The sequence below is a fragment of the Salvia splendens genome, chromosome 3 (genome assembly GCF_004379255.2).
Source record: "Salvia splendens isolate huo1 chromosome 3, SspV2, whole genome shotgun sequence".
In the NCBI taxonomy this organism is placed as follows: domain Eukaryota; kingdom Viridiplantae; phylum Streptophyta; class Magnoliopsida; order Lamiales; family Lamiaceae; genus Salvia; species Salvia splendens.
Window position 1 is genome coordinate 34,835,271 of NC_056034.1, and position 24,901 is coordinate 34,860,171.

Below are 24,901 nucleotides of genomic sequence, written 5' to 3' on the forward strand. Positions count from 1 at the left end.
CTCCAAATTCTTTTAATTCAAATCTATTCATTCTTGCAATCAAAACTTCCCAGACCTATATGACCTAGTTGCTTGGATCACCAATAATCGAGAACCCGGATTCTTAGATCTTAACGAATATTTAATCTCACGGAGAGAGTGAGTACGGAGGCATTGAGAGACTAAGAGAAAAAATACTGAGTAATCTTAAACTAGGAAGAAGCAAAAATGGTAGTCCAATATTTCCAGTGGGATTTTGAAGTTTTCGGAGTGAACAGTTCTTGTGCAATTTGTAGTTCAAATATAGCAGTTAGTATCAGATCAGCCCCTAGTTCACACTACTTGGAAGGAACCAATACAACATCAAATTTTTCCTACACCAATTGCTGGATAAGTAAAAGAGCAGGAAATAGTAGGATAAGTAGCAGTAAACTCGCCGCAAATTCAATGTTTACCTGATAATTCAGGTTTCAATAGGGTTGGCAAAAGTACAAATGGATAGATTACTGTCTCAAAGTTCGTCCTCCCCCTTACTATCAATGCCTAGAAGTTTTGCGAGCTCTCCGTTTTCATATGCTTCAATTGTATCTGCAACAAATTCGCATGTTCTTACAAAATAAGTAGCTAATCTAGCTTCATGAGGAAGAAATCGAATTAGGAAGGAGAAATAGCTCACCATCAGAGCCTCCAAGATGCTTCCCGTTTATAAAAACCTGCGGCACAGTTCGCCTCCCCACAATCTTACTCAAAGCATCTTGAATTTTTCCACCGTCATCTGCAAAACATCAGTAGATTTACAGAGTAAGAATGAAACACATAATGACCTTTCATAGTTGCTGACGTCCTAATTTCAGATGATTAGCATCTGCATATGTTTTTGTCGATATCTTTAGAGCATAGAGTTAAAAAAAAAGGATAGGAATTAGGAACATCCAGTGGAACAAATTATGCTTTGCTAGTGCCTCATTATTAATAGTTACTATCTCCTCAAATGATAAACGGAAAGCTTGTGAACAAGAAACCTCTCTCGTCAAGTTCCACAACATACGGCTCCTGCTTCAGCTCCTTGAAGACTCCTTTAGCCCTTCTACAATATCTATATAGCAGTGATCAAAAACAGAAATAAAAATTAACATAATATTCCTACAGATTGATAGAAAAGTCACAACAGCTTAAATGAACAAGTTTAACCCAGACATATGGAAAAGTATTTTCTAATTCATTATAAGCTCAGTTGCATAGTTTAATAGGAAGAATTATAATACGAAGAATGGATTTGGCAATTGCAATGAGACTTGACACTCTGGTCCTGATCCCTAACCTTCAATAACCAAGGATTATTGCACAGACATGCGGGAAGATAACTACATCCTACAAAATCTGCTGATCCTATTGAAATAGTCTGAAATAGTGAATTCAGTCCTGATATTTATTGTATACCACACACAACATCAAGCAAAAAATCAGTTCAGTTTGTTTGGGAATTCATATGAAAAATCACATCTCTCTAGAAAAAATATCTTGAATAATACTCCACAAGATACTAGGGCCAATTAACATAGTTTGCCCTCCTACAATTGATATTACTTCTTAATTTCATATGATCTCAGTTAGCGATTCCACTGACAATATGATAAGAAATTTGTGTTTTGTACCTTAGCAAAAATCCTTTTAAGAAAAACCAAACAAAAATCTAATGAGAAAAAAGAGTAAGTAGCATTTAGTATCTGAGCACTAATCTATCAGCCAAAATCCCTACACTGTATTCATAAGTAAACAGTGGTCGAGAAAAGCCGATTCAGAATGAGAAATCTAAGGACGTGTTCACTATAAGCCATATTTCTATGCTTTAATGATTTCGATAATGAAATCTAATTCTAGATTTGAATTAATTCAACCATAACATTTATACTATAAAGTGGAGATAAAATCACCAACCTCCATCCATGCTTTCTTCATTTGATGTAGAGGTTGAATCCACCATTTGATGTTTATTCTGTCTTTCGACTGAAATCTCTAATTGATGTTATCCCCTCTTTGACCTCAAACATTTAGTGATTCTTTTGATGAATAAAGAATCAGAACTTTAATGTGTATATTTGATATACACATAAATGCCGTGAGCATATATTTATGTATAATTGAGTGTCGACCCATGCTATATGTACAAAATGTCTTTCGGTATCTTTACATCATGAAGGCTCACATATTTATAGGTAATAGACACCCTTTCATAAAGAATTGTGTCTATTCGCATATACACCTTAACCATGCATTTTAACCGAACTCCTTAATCATACGGCATTTCAGAATTGAACGAAAAGATGCATTCCTTCCTAAGTTGGCAGTTAAGTGTAATTATAACTACCTTTATTTATCTAATGTTATAATAACTGCCAATTCCTCAATTATTAATTAAACTAATAGTTTAATATAATAATGTCACACTTTTCGTTCATTTCTTACATAACCTACGGCACTCTAGTATATTGACAATATACTCACGTTACCTATTAATATATATGCACAATTATTGCTTTAATATATATATGTATATATGTTATAAAACCTTTCGTATGTATACATATATATTGTTCCATAATGAATCCTTCACATATATATTTATATGTATAATTATGATATATAATATCATAATTCCCATTTTAGAAGTAAGAGAGGAGGGTTATCAATACACCCGAATTCTAATTCTTTAATCGAAACCGATTCATCACAGTATCGTCTTTAATATTAGAATCCTTAACTTTTAATATTATGAACTTAATCTTTATTAAACCAATAGATACATAGGTCACATAAGAATATAAATATTCTTACATTCTCCCACTTGACCTTTGTGTCGTCTTGATGGTTTAATTACCATAATGTGCACTTTTACATTAAGTTCAAAATATCCTTTAAATACCATGATAAAATTAGAATTCATTGAATCATGGCGGTCACATATCATTAAGCGACATGATTCCTTCCATGTATCACAAATCAATTCCAACTTTACATTGTCCTTTCATTGAGATGAACATTTATTCTCAATTTATCATATGTTATCCAAAACCATAACGTATACATACTATAATGACAACATATTTAATAAACAGAAACACAACTTTAATTGAATTCCAAGTGTCGTACACCTTATGAGCACAATATAATTCGCGTAGCAAGGCTTTCTCTATAATACCCATATGTTTTTCATGGCCAATAAACATTTTGGTGATAATCATTTATTTAACGGATCCGCTCTAATTATATTTGTCCTAATATGCTCCATGGACACTTTATGTTTCTGTACTTCTTCCTTTACAGACAAGTACTTAAACTCCATATGTCATGTACTTATCTTTCTTTGTGAAGAAGATATCTGCGAAATTATTCCATAAATTCTCAGCGGCTTGGCTATAATGTTAACAATCCCAAGTCCCAAGATTAAATTTCGCAATAACTTTTCACGAACCTTGACCTCAAAGCATGTCAAAATTCAACTTTCATAGTGGAAATAGCAATGACAAACTATTTTCCACTTTTCCATAATATTGCTCCCACGACTTAAAGGAACAAATAGCCAAACATCAATTTTCTACCATTGACGCATTCGGCACAGTCTGAATCTGAATATCCAAAGACTTTTATGTCATCGGATCCCCTTTTCATAAGCATGTTCTCTTTGGTGCCTTGCAAGTACCTGAGGACTTTCATTGCAGCTTTCCAGTGATCCTTTCGGGATTACTTTGATATCGACCCAACATACCAACAATAATGTAATATTCGGTCGCCTACATGTTTGAACATAGTTCAAACTCCCAACCACTGATGCATATGGAATTCTTTCCATTTCTTTACGCTCCAATTCTATTTTAAGACATTGTCTCCTTTCTGAATTTGAGTTTTCTTTATAGAGCAATTTTTCATTCTATATCTCTCCAAATTTTATTGATATATCATTTATGAGACAAATTCAACAATCCTTGTGATCTAACTTAAAATATTTCTATTTCGATCACATAAGATGTCTCACTCATATCTTCATTTCAAAATCCTTATGCTCCAATTCACTTTTAAGACATTTCATTTTACCGAACTTGTCTCCCTTCTGAATTGGAGCAATCCTTATAGAGAGATATTATTTGTTAAGATCATGTAACATACCCATGTCACTTGCAACAAGCAAAATATTATCAACATAAAAGACTTACTTATAAACTTGCTCCCACTGTTTTTTACATAGATACATCGATCAATAATGGTCTCTACAAATCATATGACGCAATGGTATAATTAAACTTTCAAATACCATTTCCAGGAAGCTTAGTTTTAGTCCATATATTGACTTACTCAGCTTACACACTAATTTTCCTTTTCAAGTAATCAAGAATCCTTCAGGTTGGTTCGTATCTATTTTCTCTATAATTTCCTCCATTCATAAAGGTGATTTTCTCATCCATTTTGATTAAGCTCGAGATCATGATGAGCTTACCTAGCCAAATTAATTCTTAAAGAATTGTCACTATTCATGGCTTGTTAGAATTACCACGGCTTATGTCACATTCACTTTTAATAGTGTAAACCATAATCATTTGAAACGATATATTTTCCTTACTAATCGCCTCAATATTTATTGTGGATCACTATTCTTTTCTTGAATCGTGACAAGTTCATTTACTTCATTTTAGGTTAGTGGGTTTTACACATCATCATGTTGTTCTATTGTGGCTATTGACTATGATACAATAAGAACAACAACCTTAGGCGCAATAACATGTGGATGAAACTTGTTATGGACTTTTGAATATCCACCTTTATGGTTTCACCACTCCCACTAGTTTTCAACATTTTCAATGAACCTAGCATTTCCCGTTTAAACTATTCTCGTACTATGGTTAGAATAATAAATGTGTACCCCTTCGATTTTTCGGATAGCCAATAAATAATTTACTGACAATCCTTGAACCAAGAATCTTTTCATGTGGATCATATATAACCTTACTTATGCTCGACAACCTCAAATATGAAAATATGTCTTAAGCTAAGTTCCCTTCCATCCACAGTTCAAAATTAGTTTTAGGAACTGTCTTACTAGGAACATGATTAAGCATATAAGTAGTCTTTAAAGCATAAATCCACAATAAACAGGGTAAAATACAACAACTTAACATAAATCTAACCATTTTCCTTAAAGTACGATTCCACCTTTCCGTCTTAGAGTATCAGGCATTGTATATCATGCACAAATGCCTCTACTTCGAGTAACTTTACAAATACATAAATTCTACAACTTTATCCGATCTCACAGCTTTAACTTTTCCATCCAACTGCCATCCATCTTGTCAACGAATACCTTTAGGACATTCACTGACTTGGATCTTTCATGCAGTAGACATTTATTCTATAGTGTGAGTAATCGTCAATAAAGATGATAGAAGTATTTCTTACCAAACCAAGAAGGAGTATCAAAAGACCACATTTATAGTATGTATTAACATAATAAGCTGAGTGCTTCACGTGGCTGATTTCCTTATAATGTGTTTAGTTTGCTTCCCTTTAATGCAATCTATACACATATCTTAGGATGCTAAATTCCAATTTTGAGGAAAACTTTCATACTGTACCAACCTCATAATCCTTTATTTGGAAATAGAACCTAATCTTTAGCCACAAGAACGCCAAACTTTTACTTGACGAAAAAACATTTAACGCATATTAAATAAGGATTCAGAAAACTTTGCATCAAGATTGTATCTATTAAGTGAATCAAATAATGTACCATTACCATCATAGTAATCATTTCGGTACGATGTAGATACACCATATCCAATCTTGTTATTAAAACTTAAGTTATCCAATCTACTTACGAAAACAAGAGTTATAGCATATTCAGGCTCATAGAGATAATCTTTAAGATCTAAATGACATTCGATGTCTAAGATCAATCTGTAAGTCTCAATGCCTCTATTCAATGCTTTCGTCATGTTTTCCATGAACAAATATTGTTCAACTCCTTTTATAAATTGGATTGAACTGAATCGATGTTTAATATGAGACATATGAAATATAGCACCAAAACTTAACCACCAAGTATCACTAGGCTTTTCGATATGATTTAAATCAAAGTAAACAAAACCGTTATGTTTAATTTTCTTATCGAACAAGCCTTCCTTTTCGGAAAAAAACTTTCAAGAAGTGTTCTATTTACTTGCAAATAAAATACTTCTTTTCCTTATGGATTTACTTTTCCGTACCTTTCAGAAAAGGTTAATCCTTCCTTTTTGTCTTTCTTACTTGGTTTTCTTTACTGGTGCCAACACCTCCAAGAACCATGAGATTCGCAATTTTATAATTTATCTTCTTTAATCTCCCTTCCTTTTAAACTAACATAGCCTTTGATTATTTAAACGTCCCATTTATCTTTAATGGTGTAATAATTCACCTGGAACTGGCTAAATTCAACATTTAGGGAGTTCATGATAAATTGGGCTGAGAATTGCTCAAGAACCTCCATTCTCAAGGTCGTTAACTTTACTGCCAAGTAAAACATGTTTGTCACATGATCATAATTTGCTGAGACCAGTCAAAAACTTCTTTGTAGTCAGCTCATGCATTATGCTTCCTACAATTGACTTATCAGCTAAACCGATTGAAAACACTCTTTAATTTTCTTAATGAATTCCTTTGCATTTTTCTGTCATGGGCAAAGATGACTTTAAATTTTCTGCCATCGTCATTCTCATAAGGGTCAACCTGTTTGATCACTCTCAAGTCTCACATTTTTTATTTACAGAGTGACATCTATAATGGTTGAGGATTCCTCTTCCGTTAGTATGACATGGTCCAATATCTTTGCACCCAGCGTTAGCTAGATCTGTTCAGACCATTCTCTATAATTTTGCCCATTAATTTAATGACAGAGTTAGCATATGCATACAAATTTTATAAAGCTGCAACATTTATACATGCTTATCTATACGTGCTTGAGTTCTTTAACACAGATTCATAAACAGTAATAAAACTTTAAATAACATGCATTCAAGTAACCTTTGGGTAATACTTAAGCACATTTACTTTCAGCGATGCTAAATATATACTTTAATAATTAATCAAACTAAACATATATCAAATAAGCATGTTGCCTTTGGGTGTACATACTAAATGACACATGAATAAATGATTAATCCACTTCATATTTATTAACTATATACAATGATCCACCTTTGGGTGATCTCCCAGTATATAGATAATAAAATAATTGATCAATCAAACTCTTATGTCATTTATAGCATCTCTATAATCATGATCAATTAATTAACATTTATCATTTTCAATAAATAAATGCAATATAACAAGACCACTTTGGTGATAAACAAGTTATATATTATTTAATTATTGAAATCTTTAATGGGTAGAATATCCTAATATTGTTTTAACATTTCATAAAACAATTACCCAACACACAAGCGGAAGCATATTAACCAAAATCGAAAAATCCAAGACCATTCAAATTTCGATTTTGAAATCACATAAATGGTGAATTAACCAAATCTAGATTGGCTCTGATACCAACTATAAGCCATATTTCTATGCTTTAATGATTTCGATAATGAAATCTAATTCTAGATTTGAATTAATTCAACCATAACATTTATACTATAAAGTGGAGATAAAATCACCAACCTCCATCCATGCTTTCTTCATTTGATGTAGAGGTTGAATCCACCATTTGATGTTTATTCTGTCTTTCGACTGAAATCTCTAATTGATGTTATCCCCTCTTTGACCTCAAACATTTAGTGATTCTTTTGATGAATAAAGAATCAGAACTTTAATGTGTATATTTGATATACACATAAATGCCGTGAGCATATATTTATGTATAATTGAGTGTCGACCCATGCTATATGTACAAAATGTCTTTCGGTATCTTTACATCATGAAGGCTCACATATTTATAGGTAATAGACACCCTTTCATAAAGAATTGTGTCTATTCGCATATACACCTTAACCATGCATTTTAACCGAACTCCTTAATCATACGGCATTTCAGAATTGAACGAAAAGATGCATTCCTTCCTAAGTTGGCAGTTAAGTGTAATTATAACTACCTTTATTTATCTAATGTTATAATAACTGCCAATTCCTCAATTATTAATTAAACTAATAGTTTAATATAATAATGTCACACTTTTCGTTCATTTCTTACATAACCTACGGCACTCTAGTATATTGACAATATACTCACGTTACCTATTAATATATATGCACAATTATTGCTTTAATATATATATGTATATATGTTATAAAACCTTTCGTATGTATACATATATATTGTTCCATAATGAATCCTTCACATATATATTTATATGTATAATTATGATATATAATATCATAATTCCCATTTTAGAAGTAAGAGAGGAGGGTTATCAATACACCCGAATTCTAATTCTTTAATCGAAACCGATTCATCACAGTATCGTCTTTAATATTAGAATCCTTAACTTTTAATATTATGAACTTAATCTTTATTAAACCAATAGATACATAGGTCACATAAGAATATAAATATTCTTACATTCACTACTTTAGAGATAGACAGTTTATGCTTCATTTATGGTCATATTTGGGTGTTCACTAGTCTTGATATAAATGAGGATGGCCCTGCATTTTATTAAGGCCCGCACTGTTCATTCCGTAAATAAGGCAATAGCATTTATTGACAAAATGGTGCTAATTGAAATGTCATCGAAAACCGCATCAGGAATTGGATGGCAAAAGTCGAATGTGGCCCTGAGGTCGGTTTTCACCCCTAATTTGAAATCACTTCTTCAATTTGTGAGGAAGACCGAAGCCCCAACGCTCTACAACGGCGGCGATAACTGGGTAGTTCGCAGCCATCGACGGAGGCGGAATTAAGGTCGGTGTTCTCGCAAATCGTCGAAGCTAGATCCCCGATTCGTGCTTCAGAGTCGAATTCGAGTTTATTGGTGAGCCGTTGCCATTTTAATCAAGGAAAATTGATCATCATACTTCTCGACAACGCTGCTTCAGGTTATTTTTTTCTGCAATAAACAGGCCACTAACTTAGACGAAGATACGGGCTCCATGTGTTGTATTGATTAAGTGTTTCGTCGCAGGGAACGACGGCTGTACCAGGCGTGAAATTACCCATCCAAGACGAATTTAGGATCTGCAAGCTCTACTCCAGCCTCCACAAGTAAGTCGTCGGTTCTCCATCTACTCCATATCCTGTGTTGTGTTCTAAAAAATTTTGGATTTGTGAAGCTGTGTGTGATGTGATACAGAGTGTATATGTCTGTAAATTCTTAACATTTGGATGGCATATGTTGTGCTTAAATTTGTGCTTGAATAGCTCTCATGTTTTATAATAAAGAAATATTTATTTTTGTTGAAGGTAAATAAGTTAGATAATTTAAAATTATGATTTTGAAATAACTTAGATAATATTTATTCCTCCAATTGTGAAAAATCTTTATAGGATATACATAGCTATACTCCCCTAAGTACGGCGGTAGAAAAATGTCATTCATATTTACTCCTCCAATTGCAATTAAGCCAACATGAATTATGGTTGGGGTAGATATGTGTCAATCGTAATTACTTCACAAGCCTTTCTTCAAGAAGTAATTAAGGTTGGGTGTGATGAGCCCATATCTCTATTTAATTGTGAAACTTGACCGGCATTTGCACCACCCAACTTTCGAAACTTGTTCTTCGAAGATCACAAGCCATGGATATTTCTCTACAATCGGTCGTCCTTTACCAAGGCAAATGGACTGCGGATTGTGACACAATCCTCGTCGATACTTTGGTGAGCAAGCAGAGTGAAATGCAATGCATCAACCCGCTCTTCCCCCGATGGAGTGTATTGCGTAGTGTGGCCTCGGAAATCCGGAGCATCGCCGGAGTCAAATTTTCTGCGGCTGAAGTGGATGGACGTGTTGATGTGCTCCATACACGCTACAAAACATTCAAGAAGGTCGTCAACTTCTCGGGCGCGAGATGGGATCAGCCAACCAAGTCTGTGATTGCTTCTGACGAAGTGTGGGTTCAAATCTTGGAGGTATGAAGTCATGCTCTCTTGGTTCAATAGTCTTCTCCTTCCATGTGAAATAACAATATTTATCTTGTTGTGCATCGTCTACCCGTCTATGTTGTGTAGAAATATGAATTGGCCAAAGCATACTACCATCACGAAGAGCCCATCTTTCCTGCCCTTGCGTGTCTATTTGGGATGGACGACGTGAAATTGGAGCATTCAACGGAAGTGATTGTCCTATCCGACGACACGGAGAAGCTTCCAAGTGAGTCATCTTTGTTTGTTGCAGGAACATTTGACGAAGAAGTTAACTCCCCGGTGACATTTCCTCGTGGACCTGTTCGACGCAAGTTGTTTGACGAAGAACATCCAATTATGGACATGGAGTCCAGCACCAAATGTTCTTCTGATGGGCCTTCACAAGTGAGGTCCAAGGAGGGGAGGACTTATCGAAAACCCCCACCGCATATGCTCGCTCCTGCCGGTCAGTTGTATATCTCCCCGAAGGGAAGCTGTTGTGGTTCCTACTCACCCATTGAGGGGTTCACTACTAAAAATTTGACATATTATTACATTAAATTAGTCACACTTTATTAAAACTGTGAGCATAGATACTCAAACAATACATTGATCTTTCATCACATTTATATCATACACTAACGTTACACTGGAGTTAGATGTCATTTGAACAATCATATACTCACACTTCTGTTACGTAGAATAATGGAAACTTGCTCCTATTATTGCTCAAGGAATATATATTTTCATAAGTGAATATTTAAACATGATTCTAAAAAGGAAAATTCAAATTAAGTAGAAATTATTTGTTTTATTGTATACTCCATAAATTTTTTTATATTAATACTTTAAAATTATTATTATATTATTGATTTATATGATGTGTTTTATTTATTTAAATTTTAAGCGTTACATTAATTAACCAAGTCATATATGGAACTAACCTTAATCTTAATGTTACATTGTAATTTAAAATATATATAAAATGTATAAAAACTTTAAACTACGCAGCGTCATTGAATTCTTACTTTTCGTGAAAAAGTACATTATTTTTATTCCTCCCGCCTACAATTTTTAGGGAATTAGCGGTTGATTACCAAAAATTTTCTATTCCTCCCGCCTACAAACCCAAAACCCTACCCCTCTCAAATTTCAACATCTTCTCGTTGGGGAAAAAATAGTGACAGTCTCGGACTCTCGGATTACTTCGCACAGGAGAAGAGAGTACGCTAGCGTGTTCAGGTATTTTTGTCATCCTTGCCCTATCTATAGATCTATAGATTGTTTTAACACTTCTCTTTAATTCTCTATATTTTGCGGTGTAATTGAATCTTCGAATCATTCAATTTGTATATGAATTTTTTGGGGTATGTTATTCCTTTCCAATTGGGGTAATTTACGAATTACATTGCTGTTTGTGGATAGGTGGGTTTAGTGTTTAAGATTTTGATGATTTGTTGATTGTGTCTAGTGAAAATGAGAGGGATTCATGTCATGGGCGTTTTTGTGTTATTGTTTGATCGGATTGGCTGTTTCTGATTGCATTCAGTATTCTAATCATTCAATCCTAAAAGTTTTCTATGCTTATTTTATTATTGTAATATATGCAGTTATGGCTTCTAAAGGACGAAGGCAATGTAAAAAGAATGTTCGTTTACAAGATGAATCAGATATATCACATCAAAGGTTGACAAATCCTGAAGGTAAAAAGACAATTGGATAGAGCATGCTCATGCTCATCAATTGGTTTTATTTGATTTTTGCTGTATGATATTCTTTTCCAAGTGGGGGGTTATTTACACATTACACTGCTCTTTGTAGATATGTGGGTTTTGTGTTTTGGATGTTGATGATTTCTTGAATGTGTTTAGTGAAAAAGAGATGGATTCATGTCTTGGGTGTCTTGTTTGAGATGTATTTGCTAGTTTTATATGGTTGTTTAGTGATGGAGTGCAGAACTTGATCTTTTTTTTTTACTTTGAATGTGAAATGTAGCAAGGAGATATATCCTTAATCATTTTGCGCATTGTTTTTCCACCGCTGATTTTGCCTTTGCCTGTTGTAATTTATCAGTTAAGGACATAAAATAGGCATTTAGTGTCTATTACTGTATTTATTGTTGATGCTTCTCGGGTTATTAGCCTTGCGCCAAATGGATAGGGTAATCTATAGGTTGTATGCTTTTCTTCATTTTCATATTTTTTTTGCCAAAGGAGCTTGCATTTGTCGCGTCTACCCTCTTTTTGTGTTAAGTTTCTATGTGGACTTACTTTTGTACATGGAAATAATTTAATCTATTTGAATATACATTTTATAATGATATGCAGATTTTACTACCAGAACTACATTAGGCAGAAGAATTTATAATAGAAACATACATCAAGAAGATTCAAACATAGTCACACATTCAAACCATGAGGATATGAGCATTGATATTTGCCAAAGTCGTAGGGAAGGACAGACCTGGTCAAGTAAGAATGATGGGTCAAGGAGTGTGTCCCTCAGATGTGTGGAATGGAACTCCTATAAACACATCAGATCGTTTACTAAGTGAGTATAGAGAAAAAATTGCACGACTAGAGGCAATGCTTGGAGTACAACAAAGACCTTGTGCTTCACAAGCAGACGCAAGGCCAAATGCGATAGCATCTGAATCTCGTTCACTACGTTCTACAACGGCTGAAACTGATCAGGTATCTTTATTATTTTTTTTACAGTTCTGACTTCTGAAATATATATATCATAGTCATATATATATATATAGATTTAAAATGCTTATTTATTTATTTTGGTTTCTTGGAGGTTGGAAAATATGTTTCTTTGAGAAGTATTCTCACGAAGAAAATCGTTGCTAAAGGATTTATTCAGAGCATTGATCCAAATAAAAAAGTTGGGGGACAAATGTTAGGATTGAATTGGTGTGAAATTAATGTTAAAGTTGTGATTGAGCCGAAGGAACAATTGATTAGGCCTTACGACAACTTTCAAGAGCTTTCCCAGACAGTTGGTGATATGATTGCTTGGCCATCTTCCTTGGTATTCTCTATCAATTATTTATTACTACTATATAATTATTAAATGCATTTTAGTTTGATTCTAAGTATATTTTCATCTTATATATGTAGGTGACTCCCATTGAGTAGTGACAATTTCTTGATTCATATGGATTCAAGGTAATCTATTGTTAATTAGTTAACTAATTATATTGATTACATGATCAATCTTGGTTTATTCTGTTTAGTGTTTCTTTCAACGTTAAATAATTTGTTCTAGGAAGTTGATTTATTTGAGGTTTTATTCTATAGAACACATGTAACTTTTCAACTCATGATAGTAATTTAAAATTTTTAAATTTTTTGCAGGGCACGTTGCAGAGGAACTTGTTCTTTCGACGAATAGGAAGAAGAGGCTCACAACAAATGTGTTATGCTCTTTATAATAGATTATGCTTTATAGTCTGTGCTAGTATGCTCACAGAGTTTAAGAAGAAAATGAATTGGCATTTCATATTGTTGGAATACATGTTTAGAGTTTTGAAATACTTTGGATTTTTATATATTTGAAAGTTAATTTATTTACATGATTTGTTGATAAAAGTTTGTTGGATTATTAATTTTAGTTTATTTTTGTATTTTGTATATGGAAGTAACAAAAATATTTATATATTTAAAAAATATATAATTTTAAGCATTTAAAGGATGAAATTATATTTTTTTAATATTCGAAGGACCAATGTATAAATTATGGAAATTCGTAGGTGAAAATTGTAAATTACATACAATCAGGGGGGTAATGTAATTAGAACCATTCACATGTGGTATTTTTAAAAATTTTCATACGTACTAAGATAGTGTAATCTCAGATTATGTCTTATGACATTCTTGAATGACACTACAAGTGATTTTACATTACGTTTCCAAGTGAAATAGTAGACCCTCTATCCTTTCACTCAAACTATTATTACATCTTTCGTTATCACACTTGCACCCACTGTGATTATAGATGAAGTGTAATAAAAAAATATATATGCTGACATTTTTAAGTGTGATAACAAGCCATTTTTTTAGTAGTGGTTGCCTCATCTTCACAAATGAGCGACGGAAGCAGGGTGACAAGAGTCCTCATGTGACGCACACTGTGTGAATTTTGCATGTGATACAATGTAGTTTGGGACTTTGTTGTCTGATCTCCTTATATGACTTTTGCGGATGTATTATTATCACCATATTTGTAGACCATTAGGGCCTGCATTGATGCCTATCTAAATATATGATATATTATGATAAGGGATTGCTTCTTTGTTTTATCTCTATTATGAGACATTCAGAAGAAGGTCTAATTCATGTATCAAAGTATACCAAAGACGGCTAATTACAACCAACATCACTAAAGCATTCATTAACTGAATTTGTCACCAATAAACCGAAAGAAGATTTCAGCGTTGCGGCTCATCATACACATCAAACGTACATAACTATTCTTCCAAAAACAAAAGATCGGTCTGACAATTTAGATACTAGCTTACACATACCAAAAGAGGGCAAAAGTAATAGCCATACCAACAATAAAACGATCATTCAGACCCCCCTGCGATTCTCATCGATAAGCATCAACACGTACCCAAGTCTAGCAGCTTCCGGCATACCAGTAAATATATGGAGCCGCTGAGGCTTGTCACCCAAGATGTTGCATAACTGATATCGTTGCGCTAAAGTAAGGCCATCCACAGTACATAGCTTCTCAAACACATCCTCTCTAGCCTTGGCCAGGTCAAACATATCCGATCCTTGACGAGATGACCTCCAGCCTTGCATTGGTCTCCGAGAGTAGATTTGCAAGAAACTCCATCATTGCAGTGTCGCCAGAGTCATTTTTTCCTTTGAGGCTGCTAGCTTTGTTGGCTGATGTCCCCTGCTCACTCTGTCCTGAAACGTGGTCATTAACATCAGGAATATCATTTACGGGAACGCTTGCACCCGGGGAAAAATCATCGAAGGAAGGATAGTAGTAGTTGTCGTTGGATTGACTGCCCCCAGACTGTTGGGAACGCGCTCCAGCAGCCGCTCCGTCTAGTTGCTCCTCCCCACCGCCTCCGGCACGATCATTGCCAAAAATACTCTTCCATGTATCCCACAACGGCCAAGACTTTGGGCGCATAAACTTTGTTTCTTTATCAGCCTGAAATTTTAGGTCTTTATATCATTCGCAAACAACACCAAAAAACTAACAACATATGAGTGTGTGAATGAGGGTTAAGTGCTTTGAAAAGATCAGGTATTACCTGAACGATTTGTTCCCATTGCTCATCATCACACTCAATCTTGTGCTTCCCGTCACTATTGAATCCAATACCTGTCCGGCTCAAAATGTTTCGCAAAGAACTATAACTTTTCTTCCACGCAGATATTTTCGAATTCACGTGAGGGTTCCCGCGGATATCAGAGTCTGGAAATTCTGCACGAATACTATCCTCGATCTAAGTGAGGTATCCCGCACGAAAACCATTATCTGATTTCCACCCCCTAGCAACGAGTTCAAGGAGTGTCGTTGCGAGGATCTCTTCCTCACGCGGCGTCCACATTCTACGCGTCCGGTCTCCCTTCCGAAACTTCTGCCTTGGTGATGAATTCATTCCTACAGAACCTATAAACACCAATTCCACAACGGCCAAAAGTTGATTAACTGAAATACAATGGTAGCAACACCAAAAAAATATGCAATTGCGTCAAACCTATTGAACACACCTTCCATGAGGATACCACCATCAGTTGCCGCAGACCCTGGCCGTTTAGTAGGTGGCACGAACCCTTTCATTCGCAGCGCTCCGGATTGCATTTTTGTTTCAGTAATGCTCTGTGTTTGTTATGAAACTGGAAGCTTTATTTACGCCTCATAAAAATGTTCAATTTTCGATTGCCGCTAAATTGTTCGTATGTGCGCGGCAAATAGTTTTCATGGAATGGTGTTAGGGGCAAACCTGTCATTGGCAGTCGGAAAAAAGGCAGGTTAAAAAAATGGCAAAATGCAATTCGTCAAAATCTGAAGCCCAATTAAGAGTCAATGAACGTCCATTTAGTATGTGAATTGTGTGGGCCCAGGAAACACATTTATGCCCTTGTTTCATTTAATGAGAACCCACAAGGAATGTAATGAACACGTCCTAATATTCCAATTCACATACTAATAAACAACATTAAATCACTATTTTCCAAACAGCATGACAAATTTACAGTCAATTTTACAAATTTAAATCCTTTTACACCAAAACTTTCTTCATCTCATCCTAAACTGGACATCAAGTAAAAGAAACCCAATTCTACCAAATTTTTAGAGGATAAGAAAACCTAATTATTTAAAAGGAGTTCAACTCAAAATAATTAATTACAGTATAAACGAGTTGATGTAAAAACAACATAATACAGGAAAATGAGAGAGTACGGGCAGTAAGATTTGGAGAAGATGACTACGGAATGAGAAGAAATGGTCTTCTTGACAAAAGCAGTTGACGATTTGGGCTTTGCTTCCACACTGGTGCAGTACGACGCCGTCAAAATGGAAAGCATTAATGTAATCACCGAGACGTATTGCAGAAGTGATACATTTCCTGATGTTGCAGAAGGCGTCGCCATTTTCCACTGCAATCGGAGTTGAATCAGAGGAGGACGATTCAATTTCAGGGATCTTTGGAAAGCCCTTATTTTTAAATTTACCCCTTTCGTTGATTTTGCATTTTCTTTTTATTCTCTCTTCTTGTCTATAGTTATTTATTCGGTTTGTTTTAATCGACTTAACAATTTTTTTCCCAAACTTAACTCATTTCATCTTCGTTCATTTTTTACTAAAGTCCCAAAATGGTCCATAACATATTACGTTTTTTTTTTTTTTTATTTTGGTCCAAAACATTATCTTTTGAATTATTCGGTCCCTCACATTTGAAATCGGATCACATTTGGTCCATTTTGGACGGTTCCGTCAAATTTTTGACGATTTTAATTACCGGGTCACTAATCCGTCACTAACTGGGAGAAACTGATCCGTCACAAAATCCGTCACGGATCCGTCACTAATCCGTTACAGATTTGTGACGGATTAGTGACGAATTTGTGACGGATTTGTAATAAAATAGAGTTAAACTGCTTATATAAATGTAATTAATACAATATTTATCTATTTATTTAATTATTGGTGTAGAACGTTCAATCAATTTATTAACATATTTATAAATATGTTCTATGCAACCAAAAAAAATAATATAAGTAATATTTTTCAAATAAAAGTAGTCACCAAACACTTAATTAATTGAATTGAATGGACAGTTGGACACTGAACTGTGAATTCTAATTTGAATGATTTAGAATTTGATGTCACATAACACTCAAATGCGCAATTAATCAAAATTAATCATCACTATCCAAAAAGTAAATTAATAACACAAATTCAAGATAATTACTGTTTCCAAAATTTTCACTACCCCGATGAGAGTAAAATTCAAATTAGGAAACCAGAAACACTCAAAATACTCCGCCGAACATGAGTTCTGCATGATAGATTGCAACACATAACGGATCGAAGCAAAATTAGCAAATATTTATCAGATTATTCAAATCAAGAGAATAAAACAATTTTTTATGCAATTTTGACTACTGATTCAGTTTACCAAAGAGAGGCATCTGCTATGAAAATCCAAAATCCTATACATAATACATATAATTAAAAGTGCGAGGAATCAGGGGAGATGCTTCTTGCCAGGGCGATCGGCGGTTTTGAGAGTCCGGTCGATGATTTTCCTCGCCTGCCGGCTGCGGATCTCCACCTTCACACTCGCGCTCTTGTCCATTTTTATGTACGGCTTCTTCTTCGAGTTCGACGACTTCTTCAGCGATCGGACCTTCGATCTTATCACTTCCACCAAATTCCCCAACTGTTTCGCCATTTCTCACACCGAAACGAACCTCCTCCTTCCGCGAATCGATCGGATTGAAAATCCGCCGCGTAATTTCGTCTCCGATTAGCGCAACGCCGATTATTGGATCGTAATTTTAGGTGAGAGTGAGGAAAACACCGTGGTCTCGCGCGTATTAGTGACGGATTAGTGACGGATCAGTTTTCCCAGTTAGTGACGGATTAGTGACCCGGTAAAAAAATTGACGGAACCGTCCAAAATGGACCAAATGTGATCCGATTTCAAATATGAGGGACCGAATGATTCAAAACATAATGTTTTGGACCAAAATAAAAAAAAAACACAATATGTTAAGGACCATTTTGGGACTTTAGTCTTCATTTTTCAGTTGATACATTTACAAGGAGTCTCAATTTTTTCATTTTACTTTGTACATAAATAAAAAGTTTTAATTTATTTTTATTATAAATAATTATATGGCCTCATAATTTACTAATTCATTTCAATTATAGGAGATTTCAACGAAATAGTACTCCCTCATTCCCTTATTTACCGTCAACTTTTACTTTTTATCATAAATATTAAGCATACCTCACATTTCATTAACTTTCTCACTCACATTTTATTATAAATAACTATATAAAAGTGGAACTCACCTTCAACTAATTTTTTCATTTCATTTAGTCATGGACGGCATGGGTGTTAAGAAATTACTATTTCACTTCATAAAGTAAAGTGGATAAAAAAAAGTTAATGGAATGTAGGGCTTACTCTTATATATTGATTTTATAATAAAATATTAGTGGAATAAGTTTGTTGAATGTATGATTCAATTACCAAAATAATAAAAATAAAATGAGACATTTATTAACTAACTAAAAAATAATTATTTAACGATGGACGGGAGGAGTACTTCTTTTGCAACTTAGCGCTTCAACTTTCTATCAGATATCCTCACACTTCAATATATTTGTCGATATTTTGTGATTATTTTATAATCCACAGAAGATTGACAATTAATTAAATACTATATGTCGCACACCGAAAGTTAAATTGGATACTAACATAAGAAAGTAAAGTAAGTCTACATTAAGGTTTGATACCATTCAATAACCAAGAAAAGAGCCTCATTTCTTAATTATTCCAATGTTTGATACTTATTTGATTTTTCTCAAAGCCCATTAAACTACACTCAGCCCGCAAAAAGCCCGATGAACTATAGTACTCCTCACCCGTTAACTTTTCCAAAAGAAATGGGGAAATTATATTCTGACTTCATGGTATTTGCCAGGAAAAAAAAATATTTTTTCAAAAAAACACCTCGTCTTCTAACGCTATATTCTTCTCCTCCCCCACTGCTTCTGGTTCGAAAAATTGAAGCTCTTGTTTTGGATGAAAGCTACAAACGACACTGGACAAGCAACACAAGGTTGGATTCTGTCTCAATTCATCTTTGTTGGTGGTCAATTTTTGCACGAGAGATTTGATGCGAAGCTTCTTGCCCTACTTTTTGTTTACACCATAGCACACAGATCTGAGGGGAAATCAACTCCGGCGCTAATTTTCAAGGACGAAGCTAGAAGTTGGAAGAAGTTTATTTCTTCTTGGCCTTCTGCAACTTTCTAGGTTCCATAGGGAAAAGCTTCACTTATTGACAAGTCTTACAATTCTTCACTAGTTTACATTTATTGTTGGCTGATATGTTGTTTTTGAAATCTTGTTGTCCAAATTCAAACTTCTATAAACACCATATTCAAAATAATAGAGCGACTTTCAAACTTCTATCTCCAGAAGAGAGTTATGTCCTTCAATTGTTTCGAATTTTTTTTTTCTCAATTTTTTTTGCAAACTTCTGCAATTGTTTTTTCCAAATTCAAACTTATGCAATTGTTTTTTTTTTGTTTCTCTTTTTTAGGCATAGGAATTTTCTCAAAATGGAATTGGGGATGGAATGTTGTTCTGTAATCATGAAATCAAGTAGCTGTTGTGGTTGGTTTTGGCATTAGGAAATTTGATTGCTTTTTGTTTATGTTCTGGTTATGCTTGACAACCTTACATGATGTACCATCTTTCCCGAATATGAATGTTTCTTCCATTTTAGCAGCTGAGTTTGGAATAGCGGTCATCTGAAAAGAATTTTAGTTACTTAGAATGAGTACATAGTTCCTGTCGAACGAGGAATTATTTTTGCTAATTCAGGACATCATTCGCACACACCAACAACAAACCTCTGTCATTCTCCATGAGTTTTTCCAACTGAACAATGTTGGTAGGCGGTCGAGAGCAAACAATCCACGATGTTTATTTCGTTGTTTAGCCCGCATCCTCACCCAAGTGAGGCGTTTAAAGAGATTAGTAGGTGTCTCTGACCGATCTTGCTTAGATAATCTGCGTATGGATCGTAATTGTTTTGGGAGGCTTTGTATACTTTTTAGAGAACGAGCTGGGTTGGTCGACGGAGCGTTTGTTAAAGTGGAAGAACAAGTAGCAATTTTCTTATGTGTATTAGCACACCATAAAAAACAGGATAGTTAGCTTTGAATTTTTGCGCTCCAAGCATACGGTTTCACACTATGTACATGTAGTCCTCAACGCCCTAATAAAACTTCATGCTCTGTTTGTTGTGAAGCCTACTCCAGTACCAGATGATTGTGTCGACAATAGGTGGAAATGGTTTAAGGTACATACAGTTAGGTTTTTTTCTTGAGCGAAGAATATTCTTGCACATACCCACCTTTAGAATAACATTAGTCCTTACTATGTGTTTTTTGTTTGTCTTATAGGGTTGTTTGGGTGCTTTAGATGGCACCTATATCACTGTGCGAGTAGACATGGCTGACAAACCAAGATATCGAACTAGGAAGGGGCATATAGCGACAAACACTCTGGCTGCATGCACTAGAGACATGCGTTTTACATATGTGTTGCCTGGGTGGGAAGGGTCGGCTGGTGATGCACGAGTCCTACGGGACGCTGTGACACGCGAATTTGGACTTAAAGTGCCTAGAGGTATCACTTCTAATTTGTTCAAAATATTTCTAGATTTCACTTGTGTTTATTACATATTTCTCCCTATGCAAGGGTATACATTCTACTGACCATTTGAAATTTACTCGTAGGTCACTATTATTTATGTGACAATGGATATGCAAATACTGAAGGATTTTTAACACCTTATAAAGGAGTTAGATACCACCTAAAAGAATGGGGTCCAAACACCGAGAGGCCCAAGAATCCTCGTGAAATATTTAACATGCGGCATATCAGTGCGAGAAATGTTATTGAAAGGGCATTTGTGGTACTTAAAATACGCTGGAGCATTCTCTGTAGCCCATCATTCTACCCAATAAAAATACAAATCAGGTTGATTATGGCTTGTTTTCTGTTACATAATTACATTCGAGGTGAGATGATTGTAGATCCAATTGAGGAGTTAGTGGATAATAATGTAGACGACATTGGATTGCAAGAAGATCATGACAATTCAGTGTATGTAGATGTTATTGAACCAACGCCTCAATGGAATGACCTAAGGGATCAACTGGCTGCTGATATGTGGGTGCGTGGGGCATATATTTGAAGTGTTGATAAGCATATTCCCTATTTTTTTACATGCACAATATATACACATTTGTTGCTCATCTCAATCTTTCAATCACTTCGTGGCTAATATATTGTATACCCTATTTGATACAGGATGAAGTCCCACGAAGTTCATGATGACGATGATGCCCCACAGTGCATGAGCATGGTTCTTGTTTTGCTTGGTGTTATCCTTGGAAAGATGTTGTAGACTTTGCATTTTGCCTTTTGTATTTTAGTTTCTCCTAACTTATGTACCTAAGTGATGTTGATTCGCATACATTAGACCTATTGTTGACTGAATCATGAGCTTGTTTATCATATTTATATTACTATTAGTTTTGTTGTCATATATAAGAATACAGTGGTCATCTTGGCTTGAATTATCAGCTATGCAGCCCTTTGCATTTTGCCTTTTGGATGCTTTGTTTCTCCTAACTTATGTACCTAAGTGATGTTGATTCACATACATTACACCTATTGTTGACTGATTTAGCAGCTTGATTTATCATATTTATATATCTATTAGTTTTGTTGTCACTTAGAAGACTACAGTTTTCACTTTGGCTTAAATTATCAGCTATGTAGCCTTTGGCTCATTCATGACTTGTCATTTCTTAGCACGTGAAACTAATATGAGTATTGACTGTGTGGTGTCTTTTTCCTGAAATTGTGAAGCCTTATCAAGTTAAAGACTACTCTACGAATACATCCAAAGTTAGACAAGTCGTATTTCAAAAAAATTGCATTGATTCGTCAAGTCGGTCACAACAACTCCATAGAGTTGTCTCTCAATCTGAAGTTTATCATTGATGCCTATGTTGAATTATAAGAATATCAGTGTAACTTTACTCTACACTTATTGGGTAGTGACAATAGATTTACTTTTTACAGTGAAAAGTGAAAATTCATAGAAGCTTTATAGCTCTGGTTGGTTATGGCATATGGAAATTTGATTGCTTTTTGCAGGGATTTTATGTCATAGCATGTTGCATAGCTTTAATCCACATGTATCATGTTTGTAAACTCTCAATGTGCAGAGGTAGTCAATAAATGCAAATTCTTAGATCATTTGTTACATAGTAAATTTCACAGTACATAATTATCAGATCATGTGTTGTTTTGGGAGCTTTATTAGTAAAGTGTTTATTAATAAATTTAATAAGCTTTCATGGATCATTGTATGTTATAGACTATTGTAATATTTTTTAAGTAAAGGCAGTAAAGTTAAAGAAATTTTACCACTTTCATACTTGGCTTTTCTATAACTAGGTGTCAGACAATCCTTAGACATGGATTTGAAGAAAAATATTTTCATTGTACTATACATGGATTTGAAGCAAAATATTTCTCATTGAGTACAATATTTCTCCATGCCACAATATTTGATGTCAGCCTTTTAGATAATATAAATATGGAGTAATGCTATTCAATTGTTCGTATACACTCGTCCAAATTTAAAAAAATCTTAGCTCCCACCTAATATGAATCCCAACTTCAAAGCTCAACATGAGTATTTCTACCATGATGGGCGGACACCTGAAATGGATAGCATAATACTCAGCAGTCTTTTGAGAGAGAAGAAGGCGCATAATTTTGACGGCATCGTCATCCCGGTGGAGTTCTTGTATGAGGCTGAGGCAACTCTCGAAGAGGATATTGGTGTGCGAGTCAATAGGGATGACATCTACTATCGTTTGCTATTTTTGGAACGTCGTTATCGGTCCTTCAAAGGACTAGTCGAGCATGCAGGTACGAGGTGGGATAAACCATCGAACAAGGTCTTTGCTTCAGAGAAAACATGGGCTGCTCTTTTGAAGGTGTTATTATTAACTTTTTGAGTTTGAACCCTCTCACAGTAGAAGATATTATATTTTTTCATATGTTTCTTGTTATCTCTTCAGGCTTCTGAATTTCTTGGAGCATATAGTGTTGATGGCGAACCCGAATACAAGCAAATGCAAATGATGTTTGGTGGTGAAAGTTTACAGCTGGAAAATAATGAAGAGGTCATCGCCATTTCCGACACCACTTTGGAAGCAGAATTTGATGACACAATGCGTTCGGGAAAAGCACACGTCACTGGGCAATCTTCTGCAGCAGCTGGTAAACAAAAGGGTAAGATGAATCCACGCAAACTTTTTGATGATGTCGGAAATGCCTCTTACCGTGAATCTGCGAATGGTAAAGGAACTAGATCATCAAATGATACTTCTTGTGCTTCATCTAGCCCGAATGCATGGTGGCGTCGTCCGTACGAATGAAATTAAGTCCCAACATGCAACGTTCCATAAGTAATATTAGGATATCCATTTGGATAATAAGTCACCTGTGATATGCTATTTTCTTTTGCATTTGTCTGTAGTTTGGATTGTGTAAGATATGTACTCATGCTTGAATGTAAGATTTCTAGACTCATGAACCTCATTAAGTAGTATGCAAGCTTATTATCATTTCCGCTCTTGTAGCAACTTGAGTTGAGTTCACCTTCAGTTCCCCTTTTGTTACAAACCCATATTTTCGATGATGGCGAACAAATTTGTTATGAATCCTCCAATTCACCATTATCTATGTCCTGCCTATATCTCTCAAATCCAAAAATAAGGACACAGAATCAAGATCATGATTATCAAAATAATACTAGATGCTACATGCAGATCAGATATTATCAAATGATGTTGACATTTTCTAAATTCTGTAATTACATCAACTCCAACAAAACTAGAATGCCAATGTTTTAGGCTTACACACCAAAAGCAACAATGGAGTTGGAGGATTACAGATTACTAGAGTGCCAATGATTTAGGCTTACATACCAAAAACAAATTACCAACAAGAGTACATATTCTTGTTACATAAAATAACACAGTAGGTCATCACCTACATCCTTGCATCAGGTGTGCTTCTCCAACATACTCACTGTCTCCATTTTCAAGGAATGGGACACCAGTTGAGCAAACTTCTTGATAAGTCATATTCTAAGCATTGGTTACTGTTCAGTATAACGTGCATAATTGGATTATATCTGCAAAACAGTTGCTAAAGTGTGCAGGGAAAGGGTTCTAGTCAGTATGGAAAGAGTCAGACAACTCAGGTGAAAAGGGCATCAGAATGTTGCTATACTGACCAGTATGCATGCCAAAAAGGCTCGAGATGGAGAAGAATGATTGCTGAGAAGATCAACCACAAACAAGGGCAAAAGAGTCATTACATGAAGAAAGTCTACCCTAAAAATCAAGGGCATGCCTCCATATAAATAGAAGCCACTTGAAGAGAGAACGATCATCAACTTTAGGACCTCTACACTTAGTTAGAATTATCTCTCGGTAGATCATTCCTTTCAGCATTTGTCCT

The 24,901-nt window shown here is 34.8% G+C and overlaps 3 protein-coding genes and 1 long non-coding RNA gene across 7 annotated transcripts; 3 read left to right on the forward strand and 1 right to left on the reverse strand.

Moving 5' to 3' along the window:
• Nucleotides 1-230: 230 nt before the first annotated feature.
• On the reverse strand, nucleotides 231-16,799 carry LOC121793492 (glutaredoxin-C4-like). Its single transcript, XM_042191502.1, has 4 exons — nucleotides 16,501-16,799; nucleotides 1,002-1,075; nucleotides 656-754; nucleotides 231-567 (listed from the first exon to the last, which is right to left on the reverse strand). The coding sequence occupies exons 1-4, from the start codon at nucleotides 16,689-16,691 to the stop codon at nucleotides 491-493; spliced, it is 441 nt and encodes a 146-aa protein (XP_042047436.1). The 5' UTR covers nucleotides 16,692-16,799; the 3' UTR covers nucleotides 231-490.
• LOC121793494 lies at nucleotides 9,715-13,658 on the forward strand. The gene is made up of 7 exons (XR_006049119.1): nucleotides 9,715-10,068; nucleotides 10,168-11,304; nucleotides 11,673-11,765; nucleotides 12,390-12,755; nucleotides 12,865-13,098; nucleotides 13,188-13,235; nucleotides 13,425-13,658. It is a non-coding gene; the product is annotated as an uncharacterized LOC121793494 (long non-coding RNA).
• A 2,443-nt stretch (nucleotides 16,800-19,242) lies between the features above and the next one.
• Nucleotides 19,243-21,885, forward strand: LOC121793614. Of its 4 annotated transcripts, none has more exons than XM_042191646.1 (5): nucleotides 19,243-19,394; nucleotides 19,491-20,645; nucleotides 20,749-20,974; nucleotides 21,085-21,524; nucleotides 21,662-21,885. In XM_042191646.1, exons 3-5 carry the CDS (start codon nucleotides 20,797-20,799, stop codon nucleotides 21,683-21,685), a joined length of 642 nt encoding a protein of 213 aa, XP_042047580.1. In that variant the 5' UTR covers nucleotides 19,243-19,394; nucleotides 19,491-20,645; nucleotides 20,749-20,796; the 3' UTR covers nucleotides 21,686-21,885. The 4 variants fall into 4 exon arrangements, with proteins under 4 accessions (XP_042047580.1, XP_042047581.1, XP_042047582.1 ...); XM_042191647.1 differs by having other exon boundaries at nucleotides 19,246-19,591; nucleotides 20,595-20,645; XM_042191648.1 differs by having other exon boundaries at nucleotides 19,248-19,394; nucleotides 20,595-20,645.
• A 1,146-nt stretch (nucleotides 21,886-23,031) lies between these two features.
• Nucleotides 23,032-23,955, forward strand: LOC121796909. The gene is made up of 2 exons (XM_042195677.1): nucleotides 23,032-23,367; nucleotides 23,452-23,955. The coding sequence occupies exons 1-2, from the start codon at nucleotides 23,032-23,034 to the stop codon at nucleotides 23,809-23,811; spliced, it is 696 nt and encodes a 231-aa protein (XP_042051611.1). The 3' UTR covers nucleotides 23,812-23,955.
• The last annotated feature ends 946 nt before the right edge of the window (nucleotides 23,956-24,901 follow it).

Excerpts from the sequence above, each read along its gene's own strand:
- LOC121793492 (XM_042191502.1), bottom strand. The coding sequence starts at position 16,691 with ATGGCGACGCCTTCTGCAACATCAGGAAATGTATCACTTCTGCAATAC. Across the intron at positions 1,076-16,500 it reads TTCTCCAAATCTTACTGCCC|ATATTGTAGAAGGGCTAAAG; the intron begins GTACTCTCTCAT and ends ACTGCTATATAG. Across the intron at positions 568-655 it reads GCATCTTGGAGGCTCTGATG|ATACAATTGAAGCATATGAA; the intron begins GTGAGCTATTTC and ends AATTTGTTGCAG.
- LOC121793614 (XM_042191645.1), top strand. The coding sequence starts at position 19,358 with ATGAAAGCTACAAACGACACTGGACAAGCAACACAAG. Across the intron at positions 19,395-20,604 it reads CACTGGACAAGCAACACAAG|TACCAGATGATTGTGTCGAC; the intron begins GTTGGATTCTGT and ends AGCCTACTCCAG. Across the intron at positions 20,975-21,084 it reads TGGACTTAAAGTGCCTAGAG|GTCACTATTATTTATGTGAC; the intron begins GTATCACTTCTA and ends ATTTACTCGTAG.
- LOC121796909 (XM_042195677.1), top strand. The coding sequence starts at position 23,032 with ATGAATCCCAACTTCAAAGCTCAACATGAGTATTTCTACCATGATGGG. Across the intron at positions 23,368-23,451 it reads CATGGGCTGCTCTTTTGAAG|GCTTCTGAATTTCTTGGAGC; the intron begins GTGTTATTATTA and ends TTATCTCTTCAG.